General features: G+C 39.6%; 1 protein-coding gene across 4 annotated transcripts in view; it reads right to left on the bottom strand.

The window, feature by feature from the left end:
• The window catches only part of RBM27 (RNA binding motif protein 27), an 85,372-nt gene that overhangs the window by 36,908 nt on the left and 22,286 nt on the right, over positions 1 to 26,178 (bottom strand). Inside the window, exons 4-9 of one of the 4 annotated variants that reach the window (XM_004042756.4) lie at positions 22,992 to 23,083; positions 22,119 to 22,312; positions 21,099 to 21,359; positions 18,262 to 18,555; positions 14,597 to 14,731; positions 175 to 339 (exon numbers count right to left, since the gene is read on the bottom strand). In XM_004042756.4, coding sequence (XP_004042804.1) covers positions 175 to 339; positions 14,597 to 14,731; positions 18,262 to 18,555; positions 21,099 to 21,359; positions 22,119 to 22,312; positions 22,992 to 23,083 — 1,141 coding nt within the window. Of the gene's footprint in view, positions 1 to 174; positions 340 to 14,596; positions 14,732 to 18,261; positions 18,556 to 21,098; positions 21,363 to 22,118; positions 22,313 to 22,991; positions 23,084 to 26,178 lie in introns of all 4 variants that reach the window. The other 3 variants (XM_019028374.3, XM_019028376.3, XM_019028375.3) reach the window with 3 other exon arrangements.

Below are 26,178 nucleotides of genomic sequence, written 5' to 3'. Positions count from 1 at the left end.
ATCTAGCAGCCACTAGAGACAAACCAAAGAAGCAAAGGAACAGAAAATAAAACTACCTATGAGCTTTAATGGGACTTTGTAACAGCAGATCAGGATGCCAGGTCACCGCTTAGACTGGCCAGCTTAAGGTAAAAAAGATCAGTGAGGTGGATGGCCATCTGTAGCAAAGCTTACCTGGAACCAGAGGGGTAGGGCTGGAGACTGAGGTATGGTACCCAATGGAGGATCCCATGAGGTTTCGAGGTGGCACCAAACGAGCTGCCAACAGAGGAGGCGGTGTCCCCAACTGAAGTCGCTCAGATGCAGCAGCACCATGTTCACGAGAGTACATGGGCTGTCCTACAGAGGAAAGAATAGGAGGGCAGCTGGGAATGAGAGTCACAAGCTTCTCTTAGGTGATGATGTGTTTCCTGAGACTTTGAGCCAAAAACAGAGAAATTAAACCAACAGGAATAGAAGTACAGAAAGATGTTCCTGGGATTCTTTCTAACTCAAGAAAGAACAGACGTGCAACTGGTTAGGATCCATTGAGGTATAAAGAAAAGAATAAGAATTAGGTAGTATATATAATCTCCATCTTTTATGATCTTAAGTGGAGAAAACTACGTGCTAATTTTATCTAAAGCTGAACAGTGAACCATATCAGGTTATTAGGCAAAGGAGCCCTGAGCTATTAATTATACAGAATTTTTCTATCCAATGAGATATGCAGGTATGAAAACTGTCATATCCATTAAAAAGAAAACAACCCCTCTCCAACCAACCCACATAATTTCAGGTTTGCACCAAATATGCTCCCATATCTGAGAGCAGAAAAAAAGACAAAGACATTAAGAACAAACAAACCACTACATGCATACCTTCGCAAAGAATAAGAAATGCTCCAAAGAAAAAAATTAAAGATAGTGAAAATTTGTTATCTCTGTGAGCACACGGATAACAAAAATTGAGAAAGGGAAAAGGACAGGCCAGGCACAGTGGCTCACGTGGCTCACGCCTGTAATCCCAGCACTTTGGGAGGCCGAGGTGGGTGGATCACGAGGTCAGGAGTACAAGACCAGCCTGGCCAAGATGGTGAAACCCCGTCTCTACTAAAAATACAAAAATTAGCTGGGCGTCGTGGTGGGCACCTGTAATCCCAACTACTAGGGAGGCTGAGGCAGGAGAACTGCTTGAACCCGGGAGGTGGAGGTTGCAGTGAGCCAAGATCGTGCCACTGCACTCCAACCTAGGCGACAGAGTAAGACTCTGTCTCCAAAAGAAAAAAAAAAACCGACAAAAAAAAAACAGATAAACAGACCAGCACAGCACTGGACACATGAAATCATCCTGGATATTAAGAAGCACTTTTTGAAAGACAACACATTTAGGATTTATATATAGGCTAATGCAAGAATGCACACACAATGAAGCCAAAATCTGAAGGACAGGATTAGAAAAAGATAAGGTATCAAGGAGCAAAATCCCTTTGGGTGTCCATTTAACAGTATCTTTTTCACCGACAACCCCATTTGAGACATATTTATAAGATTTAGTTATTATATATGTCCAACATCAGACATCTACTATGTGACACAAGACAAAATAAAGTGGATTTTTTTTTTTTTTTTTTTTTTTTTTTTGAATCGGAGTCTTGCTCTGTCACCCAGGCTGGAGTGCAGTGGCGCTCACTGCAAGCTCTGCCTCCCGGGTTCACGCCATTCTCCTGCCTCAGCCTCCCGAGTAGCTGGGACTACAGGCGCCCACCACCATGCCTGGCTAATTTTTTTGTATTTTTAGTAGAGACGGGGTTTCACCGTGTTAGCCAGGATGGTCTCAATCCCCTGACCTCATGATCTGCCCATCTCGGCCTCCCAAAGTGCCACCGGACCCAGCGCCCAGCCTTGAATTTTTTTTATACCTGGTGAAATGTCCTTAAAAGCTGTAAAATTCCTAAAGATTTTAAATGCACCTTAATAGGACAGGCTACAAAGCAACCACTTGGTTTCACAGTAAGTCCCTAAAGGGAATATAGAGATGCTAAACTTCACTACCCTTTTCTTCGTATATAAGAAGCAAAAGAGGAAGTAACAAATCATACTGTATAACTGTGCACTTAGCATTAACCCTTTTAAAATTTACATTTCTAATGGATGTTGGGCTTAATACCTAGGTGGTAGGTTGATCTGTGCAGCAAACCACCATGGCACACATTTACCTATGTAAAAAACCTGTACATCCTACATATGTACCCTGGAACTTAAAATAAAAGTTGATGGGGAAAAAAAAGTACATTTAAAAAGAATCCGCTAATTATTACACTGCAAAAACAATATAACATATTTTCTTTTTTTCTTACTTTTTCTTTTTTTTTTTTTTTTTTGAGAGTCTTACTCTGTCGCCCAGGCTGGAGCTGCAGTAGCGTGATCTGGGCTCACAGCGACCTCTGCCTCCCAGGTTCAAGCAATTCTCCTGCCTCAGCCTCCCTAGTAGCTGGGATTTCTGGTGCCCACCACCACGCCCAGCTAATTTTTTGCATTTTTAGTAGGGACGGGGTTTCACCATGTTGCCCAGGCTGGTCTCAAACTCCTGACCTCAGGTGATCCACCCGCCTCGGCCTCCCAAACTTCTGGAATTACAGGCGTGAGCCACCGTGCCCAGCCCAATTTAACATAGTCTCAATGAGGGGAACAAATAGTTGTAAGCACACAATCAATGGCAGGGAATTACTTGTGAACAGTGACCTATCAGCAGAATGTAGTAGTATGTTAAAGAGAAAAATGGGGCCAGGTGCAGTAGCTCACATCCATAAACCCAACAATTTGGGAGGCCAAGGTGTGAGGATTACTTGAGCTCAGGAGTTTGAGACCAGCCTGAGTAACATACCGAGACTCTGTCTCTACTAAATATTTTAAAAATTAGCCATGCATGGTGGCGCACAGCTGTAGTCCTAGCTATTTGGAAGGCTAGGGCAGGAGGATCACTTGAGCCAGAAGGTCAAAGCTGCAGTGAGCCATGATTGTGCCACTGTACTCCAGCTTAGGTGACAGGGTGAGATGATGTCTTTAAAAGAAAAAAATTTAATTAAAAAATAGAAATACATACATATATAGAAAAATGGGAAGTACAATCTTAGTCCATATGACTACTTTAAATGTATGATACATCACTTGATGTACTAAGTATAATATCTAATTAAGTATATCTAATTAATAATAGCTGTCTCAAAGTAAACTGGAAACCAAAAGGCTACTTTGCCCAATGTCTGTTTTTAAAACTACTGACAAAGAACATACAATTCAAATACTTTAGAAAGGCCGAGCACGATGGCTCACACCTGTGATTACAGCACTTTGGGAGGCCAAGGCGGGTGGACCCCTAGAGCTCAGGAATTTCAGACCAGGCTGGGCAATAGGGTGAAACCCCGTCTCTACTAAAATTACAAAAATTAGCCAGGCGTAGTGGTGCATGTCTGTAATCTCAGCTACTCTGGAGGCTGAGGCACAAGAATCACTTGAACCCAGGAGGCAGAGGTTGCAATGAGCCGAGACTGCACCACTGCACTCCAGCCTGGGTAACAGAGAAAGCCTCTGCCTCAAAATAAAAAACAAATACCTCAAAAAGATGGCAATTAATCCAAATGTAGCCTGACTTTCTTAAACAATTCCTACTGAGTCTCTAAATACTACTTCTAAAGCAACAGAGTTCTTTAGACAAAGGGCTAATTCTAGGTCAGGGCAGAAAATTTATAAGATGAGCCTGGTACACCTTAGTATACCTTGTCCTTCCAGAAGCAAGAGAGTTATCAAAAACTGGCATGTCAAAAATTAAAAAAAAAAAAAAAACTATCAGAAGCCAACATGAAGAGGCTCCTATTGATTAAAGATGAGATAATCTGAACATCAAAAAAGACTATAATGGAGTGAAACATATCAAATGTTAAAAATTCATGAGTTCATAATGATACTTAAAAAAAAACAGGAGTTCCCTTTGGAAAAAACTAGGGAATCAACTCATTCTTAAAATTGATAAATGAAAGAAAATACACATATATCATATCTCTTCTGTAAAAACTGCATTTCAGGTTAACCAAATGGTTGTTACAGTCAACTATATGGAATGCTAGCAATAAATGTAGAAGAAACTATAGATTTAGAGTTTCACATACGACAGTAAATCCAGGCAATGATCAAAAATGGCTGTTGAAACCATCAAGCAAGTTTTAAAATGAATGGATCAGGATGAAAACACCTTTACACACTAATCAATATTTATAATAAAGAAAGGAGACAACCAGACATCATGAGCATTATAATGTACTGTGTAGGAAGTACATAACGCCATCTATAAAATGTCCTTGCCAAAAAAAGAAAAAAATTGAATTTTATCAAATACCTAGCTCTAACTTCATATTTACAGGGAATACAGGGGATAGAGGAATGTGTTAAATGACACCAGAAGATCAATCTGCCAAGTCTAGAATGTGAGAAAATTCTTTAGGACAAATGATCTATTTCTTCAACAAATAAACGCCAAGGGAGAAAAAAAAAGAAGTAAAGGATATTTCTATAAAGACTTAAGAAAGATATCAACTAAACGTAATGTATAACCCTGTTTGGATATAGCGTCAAATAAACCAGGTACAAAAGGGCATTTATGATACAATTGGGAAATATGAAAACTAACTGGATATTTCACAAGCAATAGTAAACTGTTACAAATTTGGGGGGGGACTGTGATAACAGTTCTGTGTGTATGTATGATTTTGTGTATGTATGTTTAATTCTTATCTTTAAAGATACATGAGTTTTTACAGATGAAATGCTACTATATTTGGGACTTATTCTAAAACAATCATGTCATTAAGCTGAATTTTGAGGTGCAATAAAAGAGAAAACAAAAATAAAAACTAAGGCCAGGTGTAATGGCTCACATCTGTAATCCCAGCACTTTGAGAGGCTGAGGCTGGAGGACTGCTTGAGCCCAGGAGTTTGAGACCAGCCTGGGCAACATGGGGAGCCCTCATCTCTACAAAAAATTTAAAAATCAGCCAGGTATGGTGGCACACATCTGTGCTCCCAGCTACTCATGAGGCTGAGACAGGAGGACTGCTTGAGCCCAGGAGGTCAAGACTGCAGTGAGCCAAGATTGTGCCACTGTACTCAAGGCTGGATGACAGAGCAAGACCTTGTCTAAAAAAAAAAAAACAAAAAACCACAGCACTAAAATAATCAAGTCAGGAGTAGGTTATGGATGAAGCAAGATTAACCACATTGATTAACTGTTGAAGCCAGAAATAAGTACATGAAGATTCACTACATTACACAGTCTACTTTTATGTATGTTGTATTTGAAATTTTCCATCATAATATGTTTTCTCTTTTAAATTTGAGATGAGGTCTTACTATGTTATCCAGGCTAAAGTACAGTGGCTATTCATAGGCGTGATCATAGCTCACTGCAGCTGGAACTCTTGGCCTCAAGGTATCTTCCCCTGCCTCAGCCTCCCAAGAGGCTGGGACTACAGTCACATGCCCACACGCCCAGCTACATTAAAAAATGTTCACTATCAAATAGGTTACAGTAATGGTGAAGATCAGTCTGTCAGAATTTATATTCATTCAGTTTAGTTTTGGTCAGAGTAGTTTCCAAACTGCAAACATCCCAAGTTCATGTTCCCATCTTAAATTGTTCATATAGGTAACATGCCTAATATCAATATTTTCAACTTCTTAATATTAACTCTAGTCAGAATAAAGACAGTCTTTATTCAACCTAAAATTTTAGCAACTCTGTATAATTTTCCTGATTTTGTCTTTAAGAGTATTCACAGGAAAAAAATTTTAAGTTTTAAGCTAAAAACTCAAATCCAGAAAAAATAAAAAGCTACATCTTCCCAATACTGGCCATATTTATGTGTCTTCTCGATTAGAATACAAGGTACCTGGTACACTTGAGAAGTTCCAAGGGCTAAACAGTGCCTGATGCATAATAGAAATCAAATAGTCACTTAAAGAAAAAATGAAAGCTTAAAGTACCCAAATGAAACTTAAGTATTTCTTTGGATGAATATCTGTATGTTGAAATAGACAATGTCACAACTAATACAACATGAATCAGGTCAAATACAAGGGGGAGAAAGCCTCTAGACCAGCAGTCCCCAAGCTTTTTGACACTAGGGACCGGTTCCACAGAAGACAATTTTTCCACGAATGGCGGGGGTGGGTGGAGGTGGTGACTTTAGGATTAAACTGTTCCACTTCAGATTATCAGGCATTAGATTCTCATAAAGAATGCGCAACTCAGATCCTTCGCATGCGCAATTTACAATACCGTTGGTTCTCCTATGATAATTTAGTGCCACCATGACCCGGGGTTTGGGGACCCCTGCTCTAGACAATATACAAGGACTCTAATAGACACTGACTTACTTTTCTAGCCATCAAACCCATTATTCTACATAATGCCACAGAATTAAATGAGCAAATCTCAAATTTAGAATTATACTGTTTTAACAATTTTATACAGTTAGTAGGAAAGTATTTTCTGAAAGATAAAGATTTATGTGAATTTATATTAAGACTGGACAGTTATCTTCAACCTAAGAATCAGTCTCTAGAATCCAGGATGTTACCTGCTACTCTTACTTTTTCACACATCCAGTACAACGAACGAACTTAGCAGTTACAAAATATTTTTACTATGCTTCTTCAAGAAGCAGAACAGACCAAAAGCAAGGTAGAAAAGAGAGTGTACTTTACTTAATAATGGTCTTGTAAAAGCCAAAAGTATATACTGAGTTGGTGAGTTCAAACTTGGAGGCTGCAGTGGTACAGCTCTTTTAAGATTTTTCTCTAGCAAGTTCTCTGGTCTCCCAACAAGAAACCCCCATGCAAAAAAAAAAAAAATTAGGGGTCCAAATACAATGCCTCAGGTCTGTAATCCCAGCACTCTGGTAGGCCAAGGTGAGAGGATTGCTCCAGGCCAAGAGTTTGAGACCATCCTAGGCAACACAGCAAGACTACAAAAAAATTCAACATTAGCTGGGCATGGTGGCATGTGCCTGTACAGTCTAGTTATTTGGGAGGCTGTGGTGGGGTGACCACTTAAGCCCAGTGGTTCAAGGCTGCAGCGAGCTAGAATCATGCCACTACACTCCACCCTGGGCGACAGAGCAAGACCCTATTTCTAAAAAAAAGGTAAATAAATAAATAAATAAATGTTTTTAAAATTGGGGTAAGCTGGGCATGGTGGCTCACGCCTGTAATCCCAGCACTTTGGGGGACTAAGGTGTGGGGAAGAGCTCAAGCCCAGGAGGTCAAGATCAGCCTCGGCAATACAGAAAGACCTCATCTTTATAAATAATTTAAAAAATTAGCTGGGCGTGGTGGTGCATGCCTGTGGTCTCAAACTACTCAGGAAGCTGAGGTAGGAGGATTTCCAGAGCCTGAAAGGTTGAGGCTGCAGTGACCCATGATGCCACCACACTCCAGTCTGGGCAGCACAACAAGACTCTGTCTCAGAAAGAAATAAAGGGGGTTGGGGGGCATGGGTAAAATGTTAAGTACTTCAGAGGAAATAGTTGATTTTAACAGTTGATTGCTGTCTTTACACAAAATTCCAAACACAGTTAGTTATTTATTTTCACAGGGTCTATGACATTTTAACTCAAGAAAAGTAACAAAATTTCAAAGTTTTTTATAAATTATAATCAATTTTTTTTTTAAGACAGGGTCTTACTTCTCTCTGCTGTCCAGGCTAGAGTATAATGGTACTATCTGCAGCCTTGAACTCCTGGGCTCAAGCAATCCTCCCAACCTTGGCCTTTGAATGTGCTGGGATTACAGGGGTAAACCACTGCATTCAGCCAATATTAACTTTACCAGGAACCATGTATATCCTATTCAGTTTCACAATCACAATTCTTTTTCTTATTTTAACATCCAACTTGTCTTTTTCCAAAACCAGTGACAACTGCAGCCTAAATGAATGCTTTATTTCTCACAGAATTAGTTCCTTTGTTACCTGGGGGTTTTTTTTAGCTGTAATAGCAAAATATACTGTAATGGGTTTTCATTTTGTGGAGATTTTTTTAAACATATTTCTTTCCCACTATTAGATTTTTAGATTCTTAGATGACCATTTCTTATTTATCTGTATATTCCTAGTACCTAACATTGAGCAGACTCCAACTCCTACCTTGAAAAATCCAGATTTCGTTTTTCTGTGTTTACTTTGGGTCCTTATTGACATCATCTGCACAACTAAACACCATTTGATATGCATTTTTCACCTTATTTTCTGTGCTGTGAATTTTAATATTAATTTTAATGACAATAAAATATCCATAATTTAAACTTTCCCAACTTGTTAAACTTTCAAGATAGCTCAAGTTCTCATTACACACATATAGCTTTTTACTTTATTTGAACCAAACTTCTAATCTTTTTGAAATCACCAATTATAGTACGAGTTGAGTATCCCATATCCAAAAGGCTTGAGACCAGAACTGTTTCAGATTTCAGACTTTTTCAGATTTTTGAATCTCTGAATTATAGTTACTGGCTGAACATCACAGATCTTAAAATCCAAAATCCAAAATGCTTCAGTGAGTAAGTAATTCCCTTGAGCATCATATTGGCACTCAAAAAGTTTCTAATTTTGGAGCATTTCAGACTGGGAATGCTTGACCTGTATTTAGAAAAATAAACTTGAACAATGTGAAGGATTCAATTATCTGTCTCAAAGACAAAAATATTTTTTAAACTATTTTATTTTACTTTATTTTATTTATTTTTTTGAGATGGCGTTTCGCTCTTGTTGCCCAGGCTAGAGCGCAATGGCGCAATCTCAGCTCACTGCAACCTCTGCCTCCCAGGTTCAAGTGATTCTCTGGCCTCAGCCTCCTGAGTAGCTGGGATTACAGGCGCCCGCCACCACACCCAGCTAATTTTTGTATTTTTAGTAGAGATGCGATTTCACCATGTTGACCACGCTGGTCTCAAACTCCTAACCTCAGGTGATCCGCCTGCCTTAGCCTCTCAAAGTGCTGGGATTACAGGCATGAGCCACCATGCCCAGCCCAAAAGCTATCTTAAAATCAACTGAATAGAAAAATATTAAAAACTTATTAGAAATATAAAGGTAATAGAAAGATATTAAAAACTGAGGCCAGGAGTGGTGGCTCACACCTGTAATCCCAGCACTTTGGGAGGCTGAGTCGGAAGGATCACCTGAGGTCGGGAGTTTGGGACCAGCCCGGCCAACATGGTGAAACCCTGTCTTTACTAAAAATACAAAAAAAAATTAGCCGGGCTTGGTGGCATGTGCCTGTAATCCCAGCTACTGGGGAAGCTCCGGCAGAAGAATCGATTGAAACCAAGAGGCGGAGGTTGCAGTGAGCTGAGATCACACCACTGCACTCCAGCCTGGGCAACAGAGTAAGACTCCGTCTAAAAAAATAAATAAATAAACTTACGACTGACAAACTATACTACACATCCCCCCTTTTTTAATGTTTAGATTATCAGGAACTCTACTAGTCTTCAAAATTTCTCTATAAATTTTAGAATCAGATTTGACACTCAAGAAAGAAAACCACATATTTCTCTGCATAGCAGACTTCTGAAGTGTTCAATATGAATATTCTATAACTTTCAAAATATTCAGTTGCCAACCAATCAAATCTGTTTATCAACACTGACGCAGCATATAAGACAATCCTCTAAAGCAGTAATTCACAAATGCTAAGGGGAAATTATCACCTTTTATTGGTCTACAACAAAACGGGGGGAAAATGTAGTGCTATTTCATAAAATCAAATATTAAAAGATTAAGTCAGGCACGGTGGCTCATGCCTACAATCCTACCCACTTTGGGAGGCCAAGGCAGGAGAACTGCTTGAGCACCCAGCCTGGGTAAGACAGCAAGACCCTGCCTCTACATACAAAAGATTTTTTTTTTTTAATTAAAAGATTGTCCTTGAGGCCGTGTGTGACGGCTCACACCCGTGATCCCAGCACTTCGGGAAGCTGAGGCGGGAGTATCACTTGAGCCCACAGTTTGAGACCAGCCTGGGCAACAAAGCAAGAACCTGTGCCTACTAAAAATTTTAAAACTTTTAAATAAATTTTTAAAAAGATTGTCTTTTATTCTGAGATTATGTCCTTTCTTCAGTTTAAAAACATATTTTTAAAATTAAAGTATTAGATATTTTCATATACAGACCTTAACCTGGCAAAATAACAAGCTGCTAACTGTACAGGTCCCAAGAATTTTCTTAGAAATGTTACCAGTCTTTAAAAAATGAGTTTAGAGGCCGGGCACGGTGGCTCACACTTGTAATCCCAGCACTTTGGGAAGCCGAGGCGGGCGGATAACTTGAGGCCAAGAGTTTGAGACCTGCCTGGCCAACATGGCGAAACCCCATCTGTACTAAAAATACAAAAATTAGGTGGGCGTTGGGGCCCACGACTGTAGTCCCAGCTACTTGAGGCTGAGGCACAAGCTTAAACCTGGGAGGTGGAGGTTGCGCCACTGCACTCTAGCCTGGGCAACGAGTAAGACTGTCTCAAAAAATAATAATAATTTGGAAATACAGTTCTAAAAGGACTTTACTCATATACTACAAAATAGTCTTACTTTTAAATAAAACAGAAAAATGGACTTCAAAAAACATGAGATCTAATATCTTATTCACCTTGGCTCCCTAGTGTCTGGCACGATGCCTGGCACATAGTAGGCATTCAATAAATATTTGCCAAATTAATTTATTTATTAAGCTAAGTCACTGAAATAAATGGTAACTGCCAGAGTTTTAAAAATTAAAACCAAATGGAATATTTATAGAGTGAGTCACAATGTTAAATTTAACAATATAAAAATAAATGGTAATTGCCAGATTTTTTTTAAATTAAAAACAAGATGGAATTTTTATCATGAGTCATAATACCAAATTTAACAGTATAAAAATATGCCATCTGCAACACACTCTGGAATAGTCCACTTTTTCATATTTACAAGTCCAAAAGGCAAACAATATTAAGAGCTGATTCAGGGGGAAACAGATAAAAGAGGCTTCGCTATAAATTGATAAAGGTTGAAACTGAGGGATAAGCACAAAGAACTTCATTATACTGGGTACTCCGGAGTTCCATATACTGTCCTCTTTACTTTTATATATATTTGAGATTTCCCATAATTAAAAAATGAGCAACAAACATGTTCTATGAAAAGACGCTATAGCAATCAGAATACAGCGAGATACTAAGTATGAAACAGGAAAAACAATTACTTAAGTATCAAATGTGACTTCTGTTCTGTAGAAGCTCAGTTGAATGTAAGATTTACATATATTAAAAAAAAACAGTAGGCCTATATATAAGTATATGTCATTATGTAACAAATGCTTTTTGGTATTGTAAGAGTTTAAAACAGAGCAAAAGGCCGGACACGGGGGTTCATGCCCGTAATCCCAGCACTCTGAGAGGCCAAGGCGGGCGGATCACCTGAGGTCAGGAGTTCAAGACCAGCCTAGCCAACATGGCAAAACCCCATCTCTACTAAAAATACAAAAATTAGCCAGGTGTGGTCGTGGGCGACTGTAATCCCAGCTACTTGGGAAGCTGAGGCACAAGAATCACTTGAACCCGGGAGGCAGAGGTTGCAATAAGCTGAGATCTCACCACTGCACTCCAGCCTGGGCGACAAAGTGAGACTCTAGATAGATAGACAGATAGACAGACAGACAGACAGACAGACAGACAGAAAACAGCAATCATGTCTTCCAAGTATACTTAGAATATGGGCCTAGAAAGAGGTGAAGACAGAGTATATTGGTAGGAAAGAAGATTGGGGGGGAAAGTTGAGCCATGACGGGGGCACAGAAAGGGTATAATTGGCATGACCAGAGAAGGTGCATGTTGAGGAATAGTGGACAAAGATTGCCAAGAAGGAAGAGGTAGACTATTGAAAGAGTAAAGGCCAGGAACAGTGGCTCACGCCTGTAATCCCAACCCTTTGGGACGCTCAGGTGGGAGAAACTTGAGCCCAGAAATTTGAGACCAGCCTGAGCAACATAGTGAGACTCCATCTCTACAAAAAAATTTCAAAAATTAGCCGGGTGTGGTGGCACATGCCTGTGGCCCCAACTATTTGGGAGGCTGAGGTGGGAGGATCACTTAGCCTGGAAAATCGAGGCTGCAGTGAGCCAAGATGGCACCACTGCACTTCAGCCTGGGGAACAGAGTTGAGAGACTGTCTCAAAAAAAAAAAAAAAGTCCAGGCGTGGTGGCTCATACCTGCAATCCCAGCGCTTTGCAAGGCCAAAGCAGCCAGATCACTTAAGGCCAGGAGTTTGACAGCTAGCCAACATAACAAAACCCCATCTCTACCCAAAATACAAAAAGATTAGCTGGGTATAGTGATACATGCCTGTAATCCCAGCTACTTGGGAGGCTGAGGCACAAGAATTGCTTGAACCCGGGAGGCAAAGGTTGCAGGGAGTTGAGATTGCACCACTGCACTCCAGCCTGGGTGACAGAGCAAGACTTTGTCCCAAAACAAAAAAAGAAAGAGAAAAAAAAAAAGGGAAAAAAAAAAAGGAGTTAGAAGTCCTAGAGAGGGGTTTACTGATGGCTCAGAAAGAAATGGTAGCCACCGAAAAGTTCTCATAAGGAACTTTCATGGTTGGATTTCTCAGGAAAATTAGCTTAGCAGCATTATGTGGTATGACTTAGGGAAGTTAAACATAAAACATAATGGTGTCAAGTAGGCTGCAGTAATAATCCAAATGTGAAGTGATCTAGCGTGGATGAGGGCAGAGGCCACAGAAGAAATAGAAAGGGCTACTTCAAAGAAAAAGAATTTTTGATTAACCAGATGTAAAAAAGCAAAGCAATGAGTCAGTCCTGTGAAGGTTTCAATTCTAGGTATTAGGTGGGTGTTATTCCATTGACAAAAACAGGGATGGTAGAAGGTACAGATTTAAGAAGTTAATAGGTTCGATTTCAGAGTTTGAAATTTCAGGAGACAATAATAACTACAATAATATAATAATGAATCCTTATAGCTTACTAGTGGCTAGGCACTTTTTTAGATGCTTTAGATGTATTAATTTATTCCTCAAAACAACCTTAATGAGGTAATATTATTCTCATTTTAAAGAAGAGGAAATTGAGCTACAGAGAGACTAAGCAACTTACTCAAGGTCAAAAAGATAGTAAATGATAAAACCAGGATTTGAAACTGGGCTTAACGAGTTTGCTGAATTGCCTCTCCAAGACATCAAAGAGATACAGAAATGTTTAGGATGCAAAATAAACTTTATGATATACATAGTTACATAAAAGAGGAACATATCCATCAAGTTACCAGGCCTTGTAAAAAAAAAAAAAATCTTCTAATTTGACATTTTTAACAACCAACTACCTTTTTAAAAAATGTTTTTGAAGGAAGTAATTTTTTAAAGCTTTAGTAAACAATAAAACACCTAAGAAACAAAAGAGAATTAGGATTCAAGAAAAATCATTTTGTTTTTTGTTTTCTGAGACGGAGTTTTGCTCTGTCACCCAGGCAGGAGTGCAGTGGCACGATCTCGGCTCACTGCAACCTCCGCCTCCGAGGTTCAAGTGATTCTCCTGCCTCAGCCTCCCGAGTTGCTGGGACTACAGGCATGCTCCACAACGCCCAGCTAATTTTGCATTTTTAGTAGAGACGGGGTTTCTCCATGTTGGTCAGGATGGTCTCGAACTCCCGACCTCAGATGATCTGCCCACCCAGGCCTCCCAAAGTGCTAGGATTACAGGCATGAGCCACCGCGCCTGGCCCAAGAAAAATGTATTATTACAATCAAATGTGAATGTCACAAACAGCCTAAATACAGAAAATTACAATTTAAATGATGCTCTCTATCTTCATTTCAGTATGCAAGTTAACTATTAGGCATAATTAACCCGCTCTTTTGTATACTTCTTAGGAGATACATCTTATGCTTTAGAAAATCAATCAGATAAACAATTTTTTTAAAAAGCTTCAAAATAAATTTAGAAGAGACTTGACGTTAGGCTGGGCACAGTGGTTCACACCTATAATCCCAGCATTTTGGGAGGCCGAGGCAGGTAGATCACCTGAGGTCAGGAGTTCGAGACCAGCCTGGCCAACATGGTGAAACCCCGTCTCTACTAAAAATACAAAAATTAGCTGGGCATGGTGGCACATGCCTGCTGTCCCAGCTACTTGGGAGGCTGAGGCAAGAGAATCACTTGAACCTGGAAAGCAGAGGTTGCAGTGAGCTGAGATTGTGCCACTGCACTCCAGCCTGGGTGACAGAGCGAGACTCTGTCTCAAAAAAATAAAAAGGAGAGACTAAATGTTGCTACTCCATGGCAGAGTAAAATTCTCCAAAACAGAAAGCCTTGCCTTTCTCTCCCATATCACACAAAATTAAAATGTGGCTATATAGCAGAAACACACAATAAACTGTATTGTGAATACAAATACAATTTTTAGAATCCATAAGAACAGAAACTATTTACCATTTTTTAAAGGGTTATACTGATATGAGACAACTTGGCTTTTCTATACCCTGTCAATTTTAAGTCAAACAACATGTACTTACGTTCTGATACTGTGTAAAGGAGGTTCTGGGGTAAAGGAGGAGGTAGTCTTGTTCCCACTGATGCAAGATTGGGCACTGCACTTGTCCCAGGCTGGTCACGGCTGTTTATCAAGCTTGATTGTGTTATAGGTGGTCCTACATACAGACAACAAAAAGTGAAAAGTACAGCATTAATATTTCCTAATAAAAGTATCAGGCCAGGAGCAGTGGCTCACACCTGTAATCCAGAACTTTGGAAGGCCAAGGCAGGCGGATCACCTGAGGTCAGGAGTTCGAGACCAGCCTGACCAACATGGAGAAACCTCGTCTCTACTAACAATACAAAAATGAGCAGGGCGTGGTGGCACATGCCTGTAATCCCAGCTACTCAGGAGGCTGAGGCAGGAGAATCGCTTGAACCTGGGAGGCGGAGGTTGCGGTGAGCCGAGATCGCACCATTGCACTCCAGCCTGGGCAATAAAAGCAAAACTCTGTCTCGGAAAAAAAAAAAAAAAAAAAAAGGACCATCATAGGCCGGGCACAGTGGCTCATGCCTGTAATCTCAGCACTTTGGGAGGCCGAGGCAGATCACCTGAGGTCAAAAGTTCGAGACCAGCTTGGCCAACGTGGTGAAACCCCATCTCTACTAAAAGTACAAAAATAAGCTGGGTGTGGTGGCACACGCCTGTAATCCCAGCTACTTGGGAAGCTGAGGCAGGAGAATCACTTGAACATGGGAGGTGGAGGCTGCAGTGAGCCGAAATCACGCCACTGCACTCCAACCTGGGCAACGGAGAAAGACTTCACCTTAAAAAAAAGAAAAAAATACCATACTAGTACTAACTTGGATACTCACATTTAAAATACCTAATTTGGCTCTGAATAGAATTAAGGAATTTAATATATGCAAGCTTAAGCACTGGGAGTTGTATAATCAATTAAAAGAACATTACTTGTTCTAGAAGAGGCAAAACTAATCTAAGGTGAAAAAAGGCAGGACTGGTTGCCTCTATGGGTGAAGGTGGAGAATGGCTGAGAAGAGGCTTCAGGAAACTTTCTAGGGTGATGGTAAAGTTCTACAGAATTCAAGTTAATGATAAGCATGCTTAAGTGTACGATGTCTGCAACATACTGTGAAAAGCATCAAAAGTAAAAATGGAGAAACGGAAAGATATGTGCTAACATAAATACAGTAAAATGCTAATTGTAGAACCTAGATGGTAAGTATACAAGTACAATTCCTTCAACTTTTCTATTTGTTACAAACTTTTCATAGCAAAATGTCGGGAGAAATGGTATTCTTGAATTTAACTTTTAAATAGATATGTTCCCACGCTGAGATAATGTTCTTTATTTTAGAATTTCCATACATAAAACGATGTTGCTTTATCTGGGAAATAAAATCTCAGCTTGAGCTTCACAATTATACTGTTTATGTGATTATATTAAATATTCACATATGGGCTGGGCACGGTGGCTCACGCCTGTAATCCCAGAACTTTGGGAACTGAGGCAAGCAAACTGCTTGAGCCCACGAGTTCAAGACCAGCCTGGGCAACATGGTGAACCCTGTCTCTACAAAAAAGTCCAAAAAAATTTAGCCAGGTATGGTGGCACATGCCTGTAGTCCCAGCTACTCAGGAGACTGAGGTGGGAGGATCCCTCCAAGCCTGGGAGGCGGAGGTTGCAGTGAGTCGTGAGCCAAGATCTCCCCACTGCACTCCAGCCTAGGGCATAGAGTGAGATCTTGTCTCAAAAAGAAAATAAAAGAAAAAAAAAATCACAAATGCTAAGTTAAAAAAAAAAAAACAACATGTTTCTATAGGTCAAACATATGCATTAAATCCCTCCAAACATTTACCAACTTTAATAATAAAACATATTCTTTAATTTTTTTGAGACAAAGTCTTGCTCTGTCACCCAGGCTGCAGTGCAGTGAGGCCATCACAGCTCACTGCACCCTCGACCTCCTGGGTTCAAGCAATCCTCCCACCCCAAGCTCCCAAGCAGCAGGGACTACATGCACCCCCCGACATGCCTGGCTAATTTTTGTATTTTTTGTAAAGGCAGGGTTTCGCCATGTTGCCCAGGCTGGTCTCAAACTCATGAGCTCAAGTGATCTGCCAGCCTCAGCCTCCCAAAGTGTTGGAATTACAGGCGTGCACCACTGTGCCGGGCCATGAAATGTATATTCTACAGAATACTTTATTACTGCAGGGAAGCTCAGGATCACGTGAAACCATTTTCACAATTTCTGTAATTATAATTCTATAACTGAGTCTGTAATTATTTCAAAATAAAATGTTAAAAAGAAATTCATTAAAACCACCGCTTAAACTGAACAGCAATATTTCTAAAAATAAAAATTTGCCATCTTTTATTTATTTATTTATTTTTGAGACAGGGTCTGGCTCTGTCACCCAGGCTAGAATGGAGTGGTGCAATCTCGGCTCACTGCAACTTGTCTCCCAGGCTCAAGCCATCCTCCCACCTCAGCATCCCAAGTAGCTGGAACTATGGGTACACACCACCATGCCTGGCTAATTTTTGTATTTTTTTCTAGAGATGGGGTTTCGCCATCTTGCCCAGGCTGGTCTCAAACTCCAGAGTTCAAGTGATCCACCCACTTTGGCCTCCCAAAGTGCTGGGATTACAGATATGACCCACCATGCTCAGCCTAATTTGCCATCTTTTAATGTTAAAAGTCTTCAAGCAGATAACGTTTTATATTTTTGCATACATGAAAACAATTCATTCCATAATTTTTTCAGTTACTTTTTAAAAATTTAGTCTTACTTCTATTTCTACTATATTGGCAACTGTTAATAATGCTTTTTAAATGACCATTTTAAAACATTTCTTACTCCTAATTTTGCTGGATGTGATAATGGCATATTGATTTTTTTTTTAAATAACAAAAACAAAAAGTCCTTATCAGAAAGTAGATCCATACTGAAGTACATACTGGTGAAGTGACATGACATTTAGAATTTACTCCAGCAAAAAAACCAACCAACCCAAAGAAAGTGTATGGGAGAGAAAGGAAAATATGAGACAAAACAGCTGAATATTGATCATCATTGAGGCTGGATGATGGTACCTGCAACACACATACTATTCTACTTCTAAAAATGTCCGTAATAAAAAAAAAATTTTTAATATTATTTCAATATTCTTGAAGAGATTTTCCTTAAAGACTGGAAAATTTCATAAAACTCCTAACATGTTTTTTCTCTGACATCTTAAAAACTGGCTTTCTTGGCCAGGCATGGTGGCTTATGCCTGTAATCCTAGCACTTTGGGAGGCCAAGGCAGGAGAGGATTGCTTGAGGCCAGGAGTTCAAGACCAACCTGGCCAACATAATGAGACCCTGTCTCTAAAGAAAAACTAAATAAAAATAGATAAATAAATAAATACTGGCTTTCTTAAGATGATAACTGGATTTGACTGCAGGTCAATATAGGTTAGGCCACTACACACAAAATTTACACTGTGGTAATACAAATAACATCATGCAATAATGGATGAAAAAAAGAAAAGAATATCATCTTAATTATGGGAATATATTCCAAATTATATTATTACTCTATTTCTCAAACACTTTAAACGAGTGTCAAGTTAGCTAAAAGGGATGAGGTTCTTCTAAACAGAATGCTAGAGAAAAATTCAACGAATATATACTTACTTGGTATGGGAAGCACAACGGATGGTGGAGGCTGACCATGTCCTTGGGGAACAGGAAGTCTCATACTATGGCCAGGACCTGGACCTGGGCCTGGGCCTGGGCCTGGACCTGGGCCCGGGCCTGGGCCTGGACCTGGCATTGGAGGCATTAACATTCCAGGAGGTGGTGGAGGAGGAAGCCCAGGAGGAGGGGGTGGGAAAGGAATCATACTTGGCAGAGCAACTTCATCAACAACTAGGGGATCATTTCCATGATCAAACTGACAAAGGTCACCAAGTACACAAAATCCTCTTTCTGTGGAATAAAGAATAAAAAAAGAATCTTATTATCATCTACTTAGAGTTCAGAAAACAACAAAACATGTCCCTGAAAAACCCACCAATCTCATTTACAAAGTGGTTTTCTCCAAGGAATCCAAAGTCTCAGTGTTACTCTGTTAAGCATTACATATCCCCAAGGTAGAGGCAGATGTACTCTCTACTTTTTATACTATGATACTATGACTTGTTGAGAAAGCAAATAAAAAGAGTCAAGAACAGGTTACCAACTACCATTATACTAAACCATTTGCAATTAAGCTTTCATAATAAAAACTCAGATATTTTAAACAAATATCAATTTAGCAAAGGCGTGGGGTAGGGGAGAATAAGGGCATTGACCTAGATTATTTACTCTCAATCTATTCTCATTACATTATTCTAAAGCAACCATTATTGCTATATCTGGAAGTTGAAACTTTCAAATATTCAAGTGGACATTATGTACCAGGTTATCACTTGTAGCACTGTTCATAGTAGAAAAATAATAGAAACATCCCAAACACACATCAATAAGGAATAAGTTAAACACGTTTGTACATAAAGAATACTAAGAAGCAGGGCTGGGCGCAGTGGCTCACGCCTGTAATATCAGCACTTTGGGAGGCCAAGGCAGGCAGATCACGAGGTCAAGAAACTGAGACCATCCTGACCAATATGGTGAAACCCCGTCTCTACTAAAAATACAAAAATTAGCTGGGCGTGGTGGCACGCGCTTGTAGTCCCAGCTACTCAGGAGGCTGATGCAGGAGAATCACTTGAACCCAGGAGGCGGAGGTTGCAGTGAGCTGAGACCATGGCACTGCACTCCTGCCTGGTGACAGAGCGAGACTCCATTTCAAAAAAAAGAGAGAAAAAAAAGAATACTAAGAAGCCTAAATAAATACTGAGAAAGCTCTCTATGTTTTAACATAGGATGAACGCCAGGAAATACTGCTAACTGAAAAAACATTATGCAGAAGTATGAGTAGCATACTAGTATTTATGTTAAAAATGTGGGGAAAATATGTGTATTTACTTATGTACATATGCACAGACTATGTTTGGAAAGATAAACAACAAATTGATAACATTACGTTGGCCTTGGCAAGGAGTATTCTATGGCTGAGAGATTAGGGCGAGAATGAGGTAATTCTTGAATTATAATTTGACTCTATTCCCTACTTTAAAATAAGTAAAATGTAAAAACGTATGCATTCTGTATTTACAGAAAAAAATTATGATGTCTGTGACTTGCTTGAAATAATACAGGCCACAGAAGTGAGTGGGAGCATACATTAAAACAACATTCCCCATGGGTTGGTGCCTATTTAAATGACGTAACGGATACACTGGGGTTAAGCATATCATTTTGTCAGCTTTTATGAATATATAAATACTTCCATAATAAAAATTTAAAAGAAATACACACATACCGATTCATTCATTCAAATGGAAAGTCAGCAAATCAAACTTGTAAGTAACTTCTACAAATTCTCGGCAGCAAACACTACTCAAAAAAATGACAATTCCTGGCTGGGCATGGTGGCTCACACCTGTAATCCCAGCACTTTGGGAGGCTGAGGAAGGTGGATCACCTGAGGTCAGGAGTTCCAGACAAGCCTGACCAACATGGTGAAACCCCGTCTCTACTAATACAAAAATTAGCCGGGCATGGTGGCTCACGCCTGTAATCCCAGCTACTTGGGAGGCTGAGGCAGGAAAATCGCTTGAACTTGGGAGTCAGAGGCTGCAGTGAGCCGAGATCGTGCCACTGCACACTAGCCTGGGGGACAGAGCAAGTCCGTCTCCAAAAATAAATAAATAAATAAATAAAATTCTTTTAAAAAATTACAATTACTAGTGTCTATGAAATTTTACGGTATACTATGGCATACAGTGTTTGAAATAACAATGAGAACAAAAAAACAAAAAAAATCTAAAAAAGGGTAAAATTTAAATATTCTCTTAATGAGAGCCAAACCATTATATCAAACAGAGATTCTCCTCCCCATTCATCCCTTTTAACAAAATTTGGACTATAGGCATGGTGCGGTGGCTCACACCTATAATCCCAGCACATTGGGAGGCCGAGGCAGGCAGATCACCTGAGGTCAGGAGTTCGAGACCAGCCAGACCAAAATGGTGAAACCCTGTCTCTACTAAAAACACAAAAGTTAGCCAGGCATGGTGGCACACGCCTGCGTGTGACTTGCTTGAAATAATACAGGCCATAGAAGTCAGTGGGAGTGTAGATTAAACAACATTCCCCATGAGTTGGTGCCCACCTGGGAGGCTACTTGGGAGGCTGAGGAAGGAGAATCGCTTGAACCCAGGAGATGGAGGTTGCAGTGAGCCAAGATCGAGCCACTGCACTCCATCCTGGGTGACAGAGCGAGACTCTGTCTCAAAATAAATAAAATAAGATAAAATAAAATAAAATAAAATAAACTGGACTATAACTAAAAGATATGCAATATATGCAACATTTGCTCTGCTAGTACTTTTGGGCACAATATGAGAAAAGGTGGTGATTTTTACCATCATAATCTCTGCATCGCCTCTTTGGTGGTAGGTTTCGACCAAAAGAATTGGAAGAGCTATGATTGTTATAGTAATTAGACCAACTCTCAGTTGTGTTTTCAGAGTGGTGAGCAGGTGCGATCACAGTAACAGTGCTGGGAATAGACTGTGCCCCAGAGGAATACTGCTCAGAAGAGTTTGGAGGTGGTGCAGACACAGGCACATAGGAACTCTCCAGGTCATTCCTTTCACTCTTAAACTTCGATCTTTCCCTGTGCTCTACTTGGAGACAAAATTAAAAACAGAAAACAAAGAGATCAGATATTTCATGTTCTTAAACTATATTTATTTTCTCACATAGAAGAGAAAACATGAGAATGTTGAATTAAACTTATCTAGCTATCCATATTTCATATTGCTCTCTTTATTAATATATCCTAAAAGCAGGGACATCAACAAGTGACATATCTTGGGCAAGAACTTGTGCAAAATCATCTTTTATAGTATCAACATCAGTTACACTTAACTGAAAAAGAGTCAGCTTCTCCACAGATATTTAATAAGAAGGTTATCTAAGAACTGACTTCCAAACTTGTATCTCAGAAAATGAGTGGTTGGGATCCCAATAATCTACTTATTTTATCCATTTAATTTTATAAACTTCAAGCACCCTTACAGCAAATCAATTACTTTTAGAAAACCAAACAAACAAAAAAGAAAAGCAGGCAACCCTCTTCCTCACGTGATAGCTTTATTGATTAAAGGATATTTGTATCCATTATACAAAATGAGTTAAGTCTAGACATGTACAATGATACACTTGAATAGCTCCTTTTTAATCAAACTCCCTTGACTCCATCCCCAGAATAGAGCCCTGTTTTCTAACAAAATGAATATTGAGCTTCTTGAGACAATTCCAGTTTTTACACTGCTCAGACATATTAAAGGTACATCTTTCTTTAAGAGAATTTCTTGCACCCTTGTGATAGAGACAGATAAACAACTACAGAGTTTTTAGGGGGACGCTCATCTACTCACCAACATTCCTATTTGGATCCCGGTCTTTGCTGCGCCCCCTACTTCGGCTTCTACTGCGACTCAGGCCTCGACTCTTACTCCGACTCTTACTCCTGCCTCTTCTCCAGTCATACTTCTCACGGTACAATTCATTCCGCTCATAGTACCGGTCATAGTCTCTCCATTTCCCGTCTTCTCTTTTTTTCTCACGTGTCCTATAATATACAGATATAAAAGCCATATGCAGGCTATAGAAACCAAGTCTGCAAACAAATCTATAGCATAAATACTACTCTTGAGTCATCCAAACGCATATCTATGCTTTTTTAGAAAGTTGCAAAACTACCACATAATTCCTCTAATCAAATATATACAGAGAAAAAACATCCCTCCTGCAATTATACTGGGTGGGGAGAAATGAAAAAAAGAGGTGAATCCAAAGTATGGGGAGGGGTGGGCAGGGGAAAACAGAAAATTTGAAATAGAAAAGAAAAAAGGCTCAAAAAAAAGTGTTCCTAAACAAAGACCAATTTTTGATGTTAGGCTGATGATTCAATATACAAGTTGTACTACTTGTCATAAAAAAATGACTTGGATGATTTTAATACTAAGCACCCCTAACCAAATGGAACATTTCATTAATATTCTCTAAGGGGACTGCTCCCACCCCTGAGCTCTTGGGGAAAACACATAATAATGACTGTTTATAAAAGGAACAGAAAGTAAGACAAAAGACAAAAAACAGAAAGAATGAAAGGAAGAAAGGTAACATCTTTCTTTAATGAGTTTACAGAGAGAGGAGTAAGTATATATATTAAAAATCCTTTTAATGTCCTTGCAAGGCAACTAAAAAGTGAGTTATCAATGTCTTCCTAATTAAAGATAAACACAAACCTTCGTTCACTAGATTCTGAACGAGTCTTCTGGGGACTAGGATATTTCTTTTTTCTGCCATCTCGTTCTTCCTCTGCTGGCTCCTGAAATACCTATATGAAAATATTGATTAGAAATAAGAGCAGGGCCAGGCACGGTGGCTCACACCTGTAATCCCAACACTTTAGGAGGTCCAGGTGGGAAGACTGCTTGAGGCCAGGATATTGAGACCAGCCTGGGAAACACAGGGAGACTCCGTCTCTACTAAAAATAATAAGTAAAATAAGTTAGCTGGGCATGGTGGCATGCACCTGTATGTAGTCCCAGCTACTCAGGAGGCCGATTTGGGAGGACTGCCTGAACCCAGAAGTTTGAGGCTGCATTAAGCCATGATCACATCACTGCACCACAGGCTGGGTGACAGAGTGAGACCCTTCTCAAAAACAAACAAAAAAAGAAATAAGAATGGTCCCTCTTGGCCGGGCGCAGTGATTCACACCTATAATCCCAGCACTTTGGGTGGCCGGGGCGGGCAGATCACTTGAGGTCAGGAGTTTGAGACCAGCACGTGAAACCCTGTCTCGACTAAAAATACAAAAATTAGCCAGGCGTGGTGGCACGTGCCTGTAGTCCCAGCTACTAGGGAGGCTGAGGCAGGAGAATCGTTTGAACCCAGGAGGCGGAGGTTGCAGTGAGCCGAGATCACGCCACTGCGCTCCAGCCTGGGCAACATGAGACTTTGTCTCAAAAAAAAAAAAAAAAAAGAATGGTCCCTCTATAAATCATGAAACATGTCCATCTACCTGATAATATTTCTGGCGCAAGAGAGGGCACGAGTAAATACACTGAAAAAATAAAGTCAATTCATAGCCAAAAGAGTCAGGCAACAGCAGAAATAAAAAAGATGCTCAGATTACTTCAACAAGCAGTTTGTTAATTTTTTAATGTTAATTTAAAGCAGGGAATGGTAGTGTAGGAAAAGTATAAACAATTCATTCTTCAAATTAAAACAGCAAATCTCTTAAGTACCATATAGTAAAACGGTTATGTTTTCCTCATTATGAAATATATATACATACATAATTCATTTGAGTAGCTCTTCAGATTTATTCCATAGGAAACGTTTTAGGAAAAAATGGTTAAATTAATGAATGCTATAAAACTAAGTAATTCATGTAAACTATGGAAAAATGGTATTGGAACTAATGGAAATGTTAAGGCTTTCTCTTAAAGCCTAACCATCAAAATTGACCAGAAATACAAAGAGAACAGTAATTTTTATTTTTTTATTTTATTCTTTTGTTTTTTTGAGACCGAGTCTCACTCTGTCACCCACGTTGGAGTGCAGTGGCGCTATCTCAGCTCACTACAACCTCTGCCTCCTGGAGAACCAGTAATTTTTATTATTGTCTTTGAACAAGTTTATCTCAAACAGAATATACAGTCTTTACCAGAGAAAGGTGAAATAAAGTCATTTGCAAGAGTTAAACAAATACCTATCTAATGGAGAAGCTCACTGACAAATACACAAATCAGGAAGTGAGTGAATGGACTTAGGAGATAATAATTTAATAAAATTCAGGCAACATAAAACGGCAGCCACAATATGGCAACCACATGGCAGCAAAATCACTACACAGTCACTAGACTACATTTAAAAAACATTCTCTATCCTAATTCACAGGAAATACAGAGGATGTATTATTCCACTGGGATGCAGACAGCAAAATCCAGACAGTAAAAAACTCTACAGGACAAATGATTGAATTTCTTCACAAAATAAAATTTAAGGAAAAAGATGAGGTAAAGAAAACAGGCAATGAAGGCAGTGTGCTTCATAAATCATGGCACATGTCTACCAAGTTGTTTTTCCAGAAGCAGGATGAGTTGGTGCCAATGATCCAAATTCTCTTACCCTGGTTATCAACAGTCTAATTAGAAAACCACTAATGGAACCCAATGTAGCCGAAGACCAAGGAAGAAAGTTAAAATGGGTAATCCCTAGATTTGCTTCTCTACACCCTGTTCAGAGCAACTAAGCACAGACCAGAAAAAGACAATTAGCCAAAGATGTGTGCCACCTCAGACTCCTTTCCTACTCTATTATCTAACAAAAATACTATAAACAATTATGTTTATGCACTACTAAATGAACTACAATTTATTTCAGTAATTACGATTAAGTTATGTAATTTTCTAAAACTTAGAAAATGAGAAACGCCGGAAAGCTGTCAGTTGGGGTAGCTCTACACAGAAACTGGCATTATCCATTTTTCACAATTCTCAAAATTGTATCTACAAAGATACAAACAAGATAGTATAACAGTTTTTTTTTTTTAAAACTGTTCTTTTAAAACTTGCGGTGGCTCACACCTGTAATCCCAGCACTTTGCGAGGCCAAGGCAGGTGAATCACCTGAGGTCAGGTGTTCAAGACCAGCCTGGCCAACATGGTGAAACTCTATCTCTATTAAAAATACAAAAAAATTGGCCAGGAGTGGTGGTGGGCACCTGTAATCCCAGCTACTTGGGAAACTGAGGCAGGAGAATCGCTTGAATCCAGGAGGTGGAGGTGGCAGTAAGCTGAGACTACACCATTGCACTCCAGCCTGGGCAACAAGAATGAAACTCCATCTCAAAAAAATAAATAAATAAACTCAAGATAATGCAAATTTTCTCTCATATTCAAATCAGCTGCCTCTCAAACAGATACATCTAAACCACTGAGATTCAATGACTGTAAAAAACACGTTACAAAAAATTTTAACTTATAAAAAACATAATCTATACCATAGACCAAAAATTATATACTATAAAGTACCAAAGAAAAATGTCTATGAAAGTACTCAAGAAAGTTTTCTTCCAGCCCTGGCACAGTGGCTCATGCCTATAATCCCAGCACTTTGGGAGGCCGAGGCAAACAGGTCACTTGAGGTCAGGAGTTTAAGACCAGCCTGGCCAACTTGGTGAAACCCCGTCTCTACTGAAAAAAAAAAAAAAAAAAAAAAAAAATTAGGCAGGCTTGGTGACAGGGCCTATAATCCCAGCTACCCAGGAGGCTGAAGCAGAATAATCGCCTGAACCTGAAAGGTAGAGGTTGCAATGGGCCGAGATCGCGCCACCGCACTCCACCCTGGGTGACAGAATGAGACTCTGTCTAAAAAAAGCCAGAAAGGTGGCCAGGCGCTGTGGCTCACCCCTGTAATCCC

The sequence above is a fragment of the Gorilla gorilla genome, chromosome 4 (genome assembly GCF_029281585.2).
Source record: "Gorilla gorilla gorilla isolate KB3781 chromosome 4, NHGRI_mGorGor1-v2.1_pri, whole genome shotgun sequence".
Lineage (NCBI taxonomy): Eukaryota > Metazoa > Chordata > Mammalia > Primates > Hominidae > Gorilla > Gorilla gorilla.
This window is presented reverse-complemented; position numbering and strand designations above follow the sequence as displayed.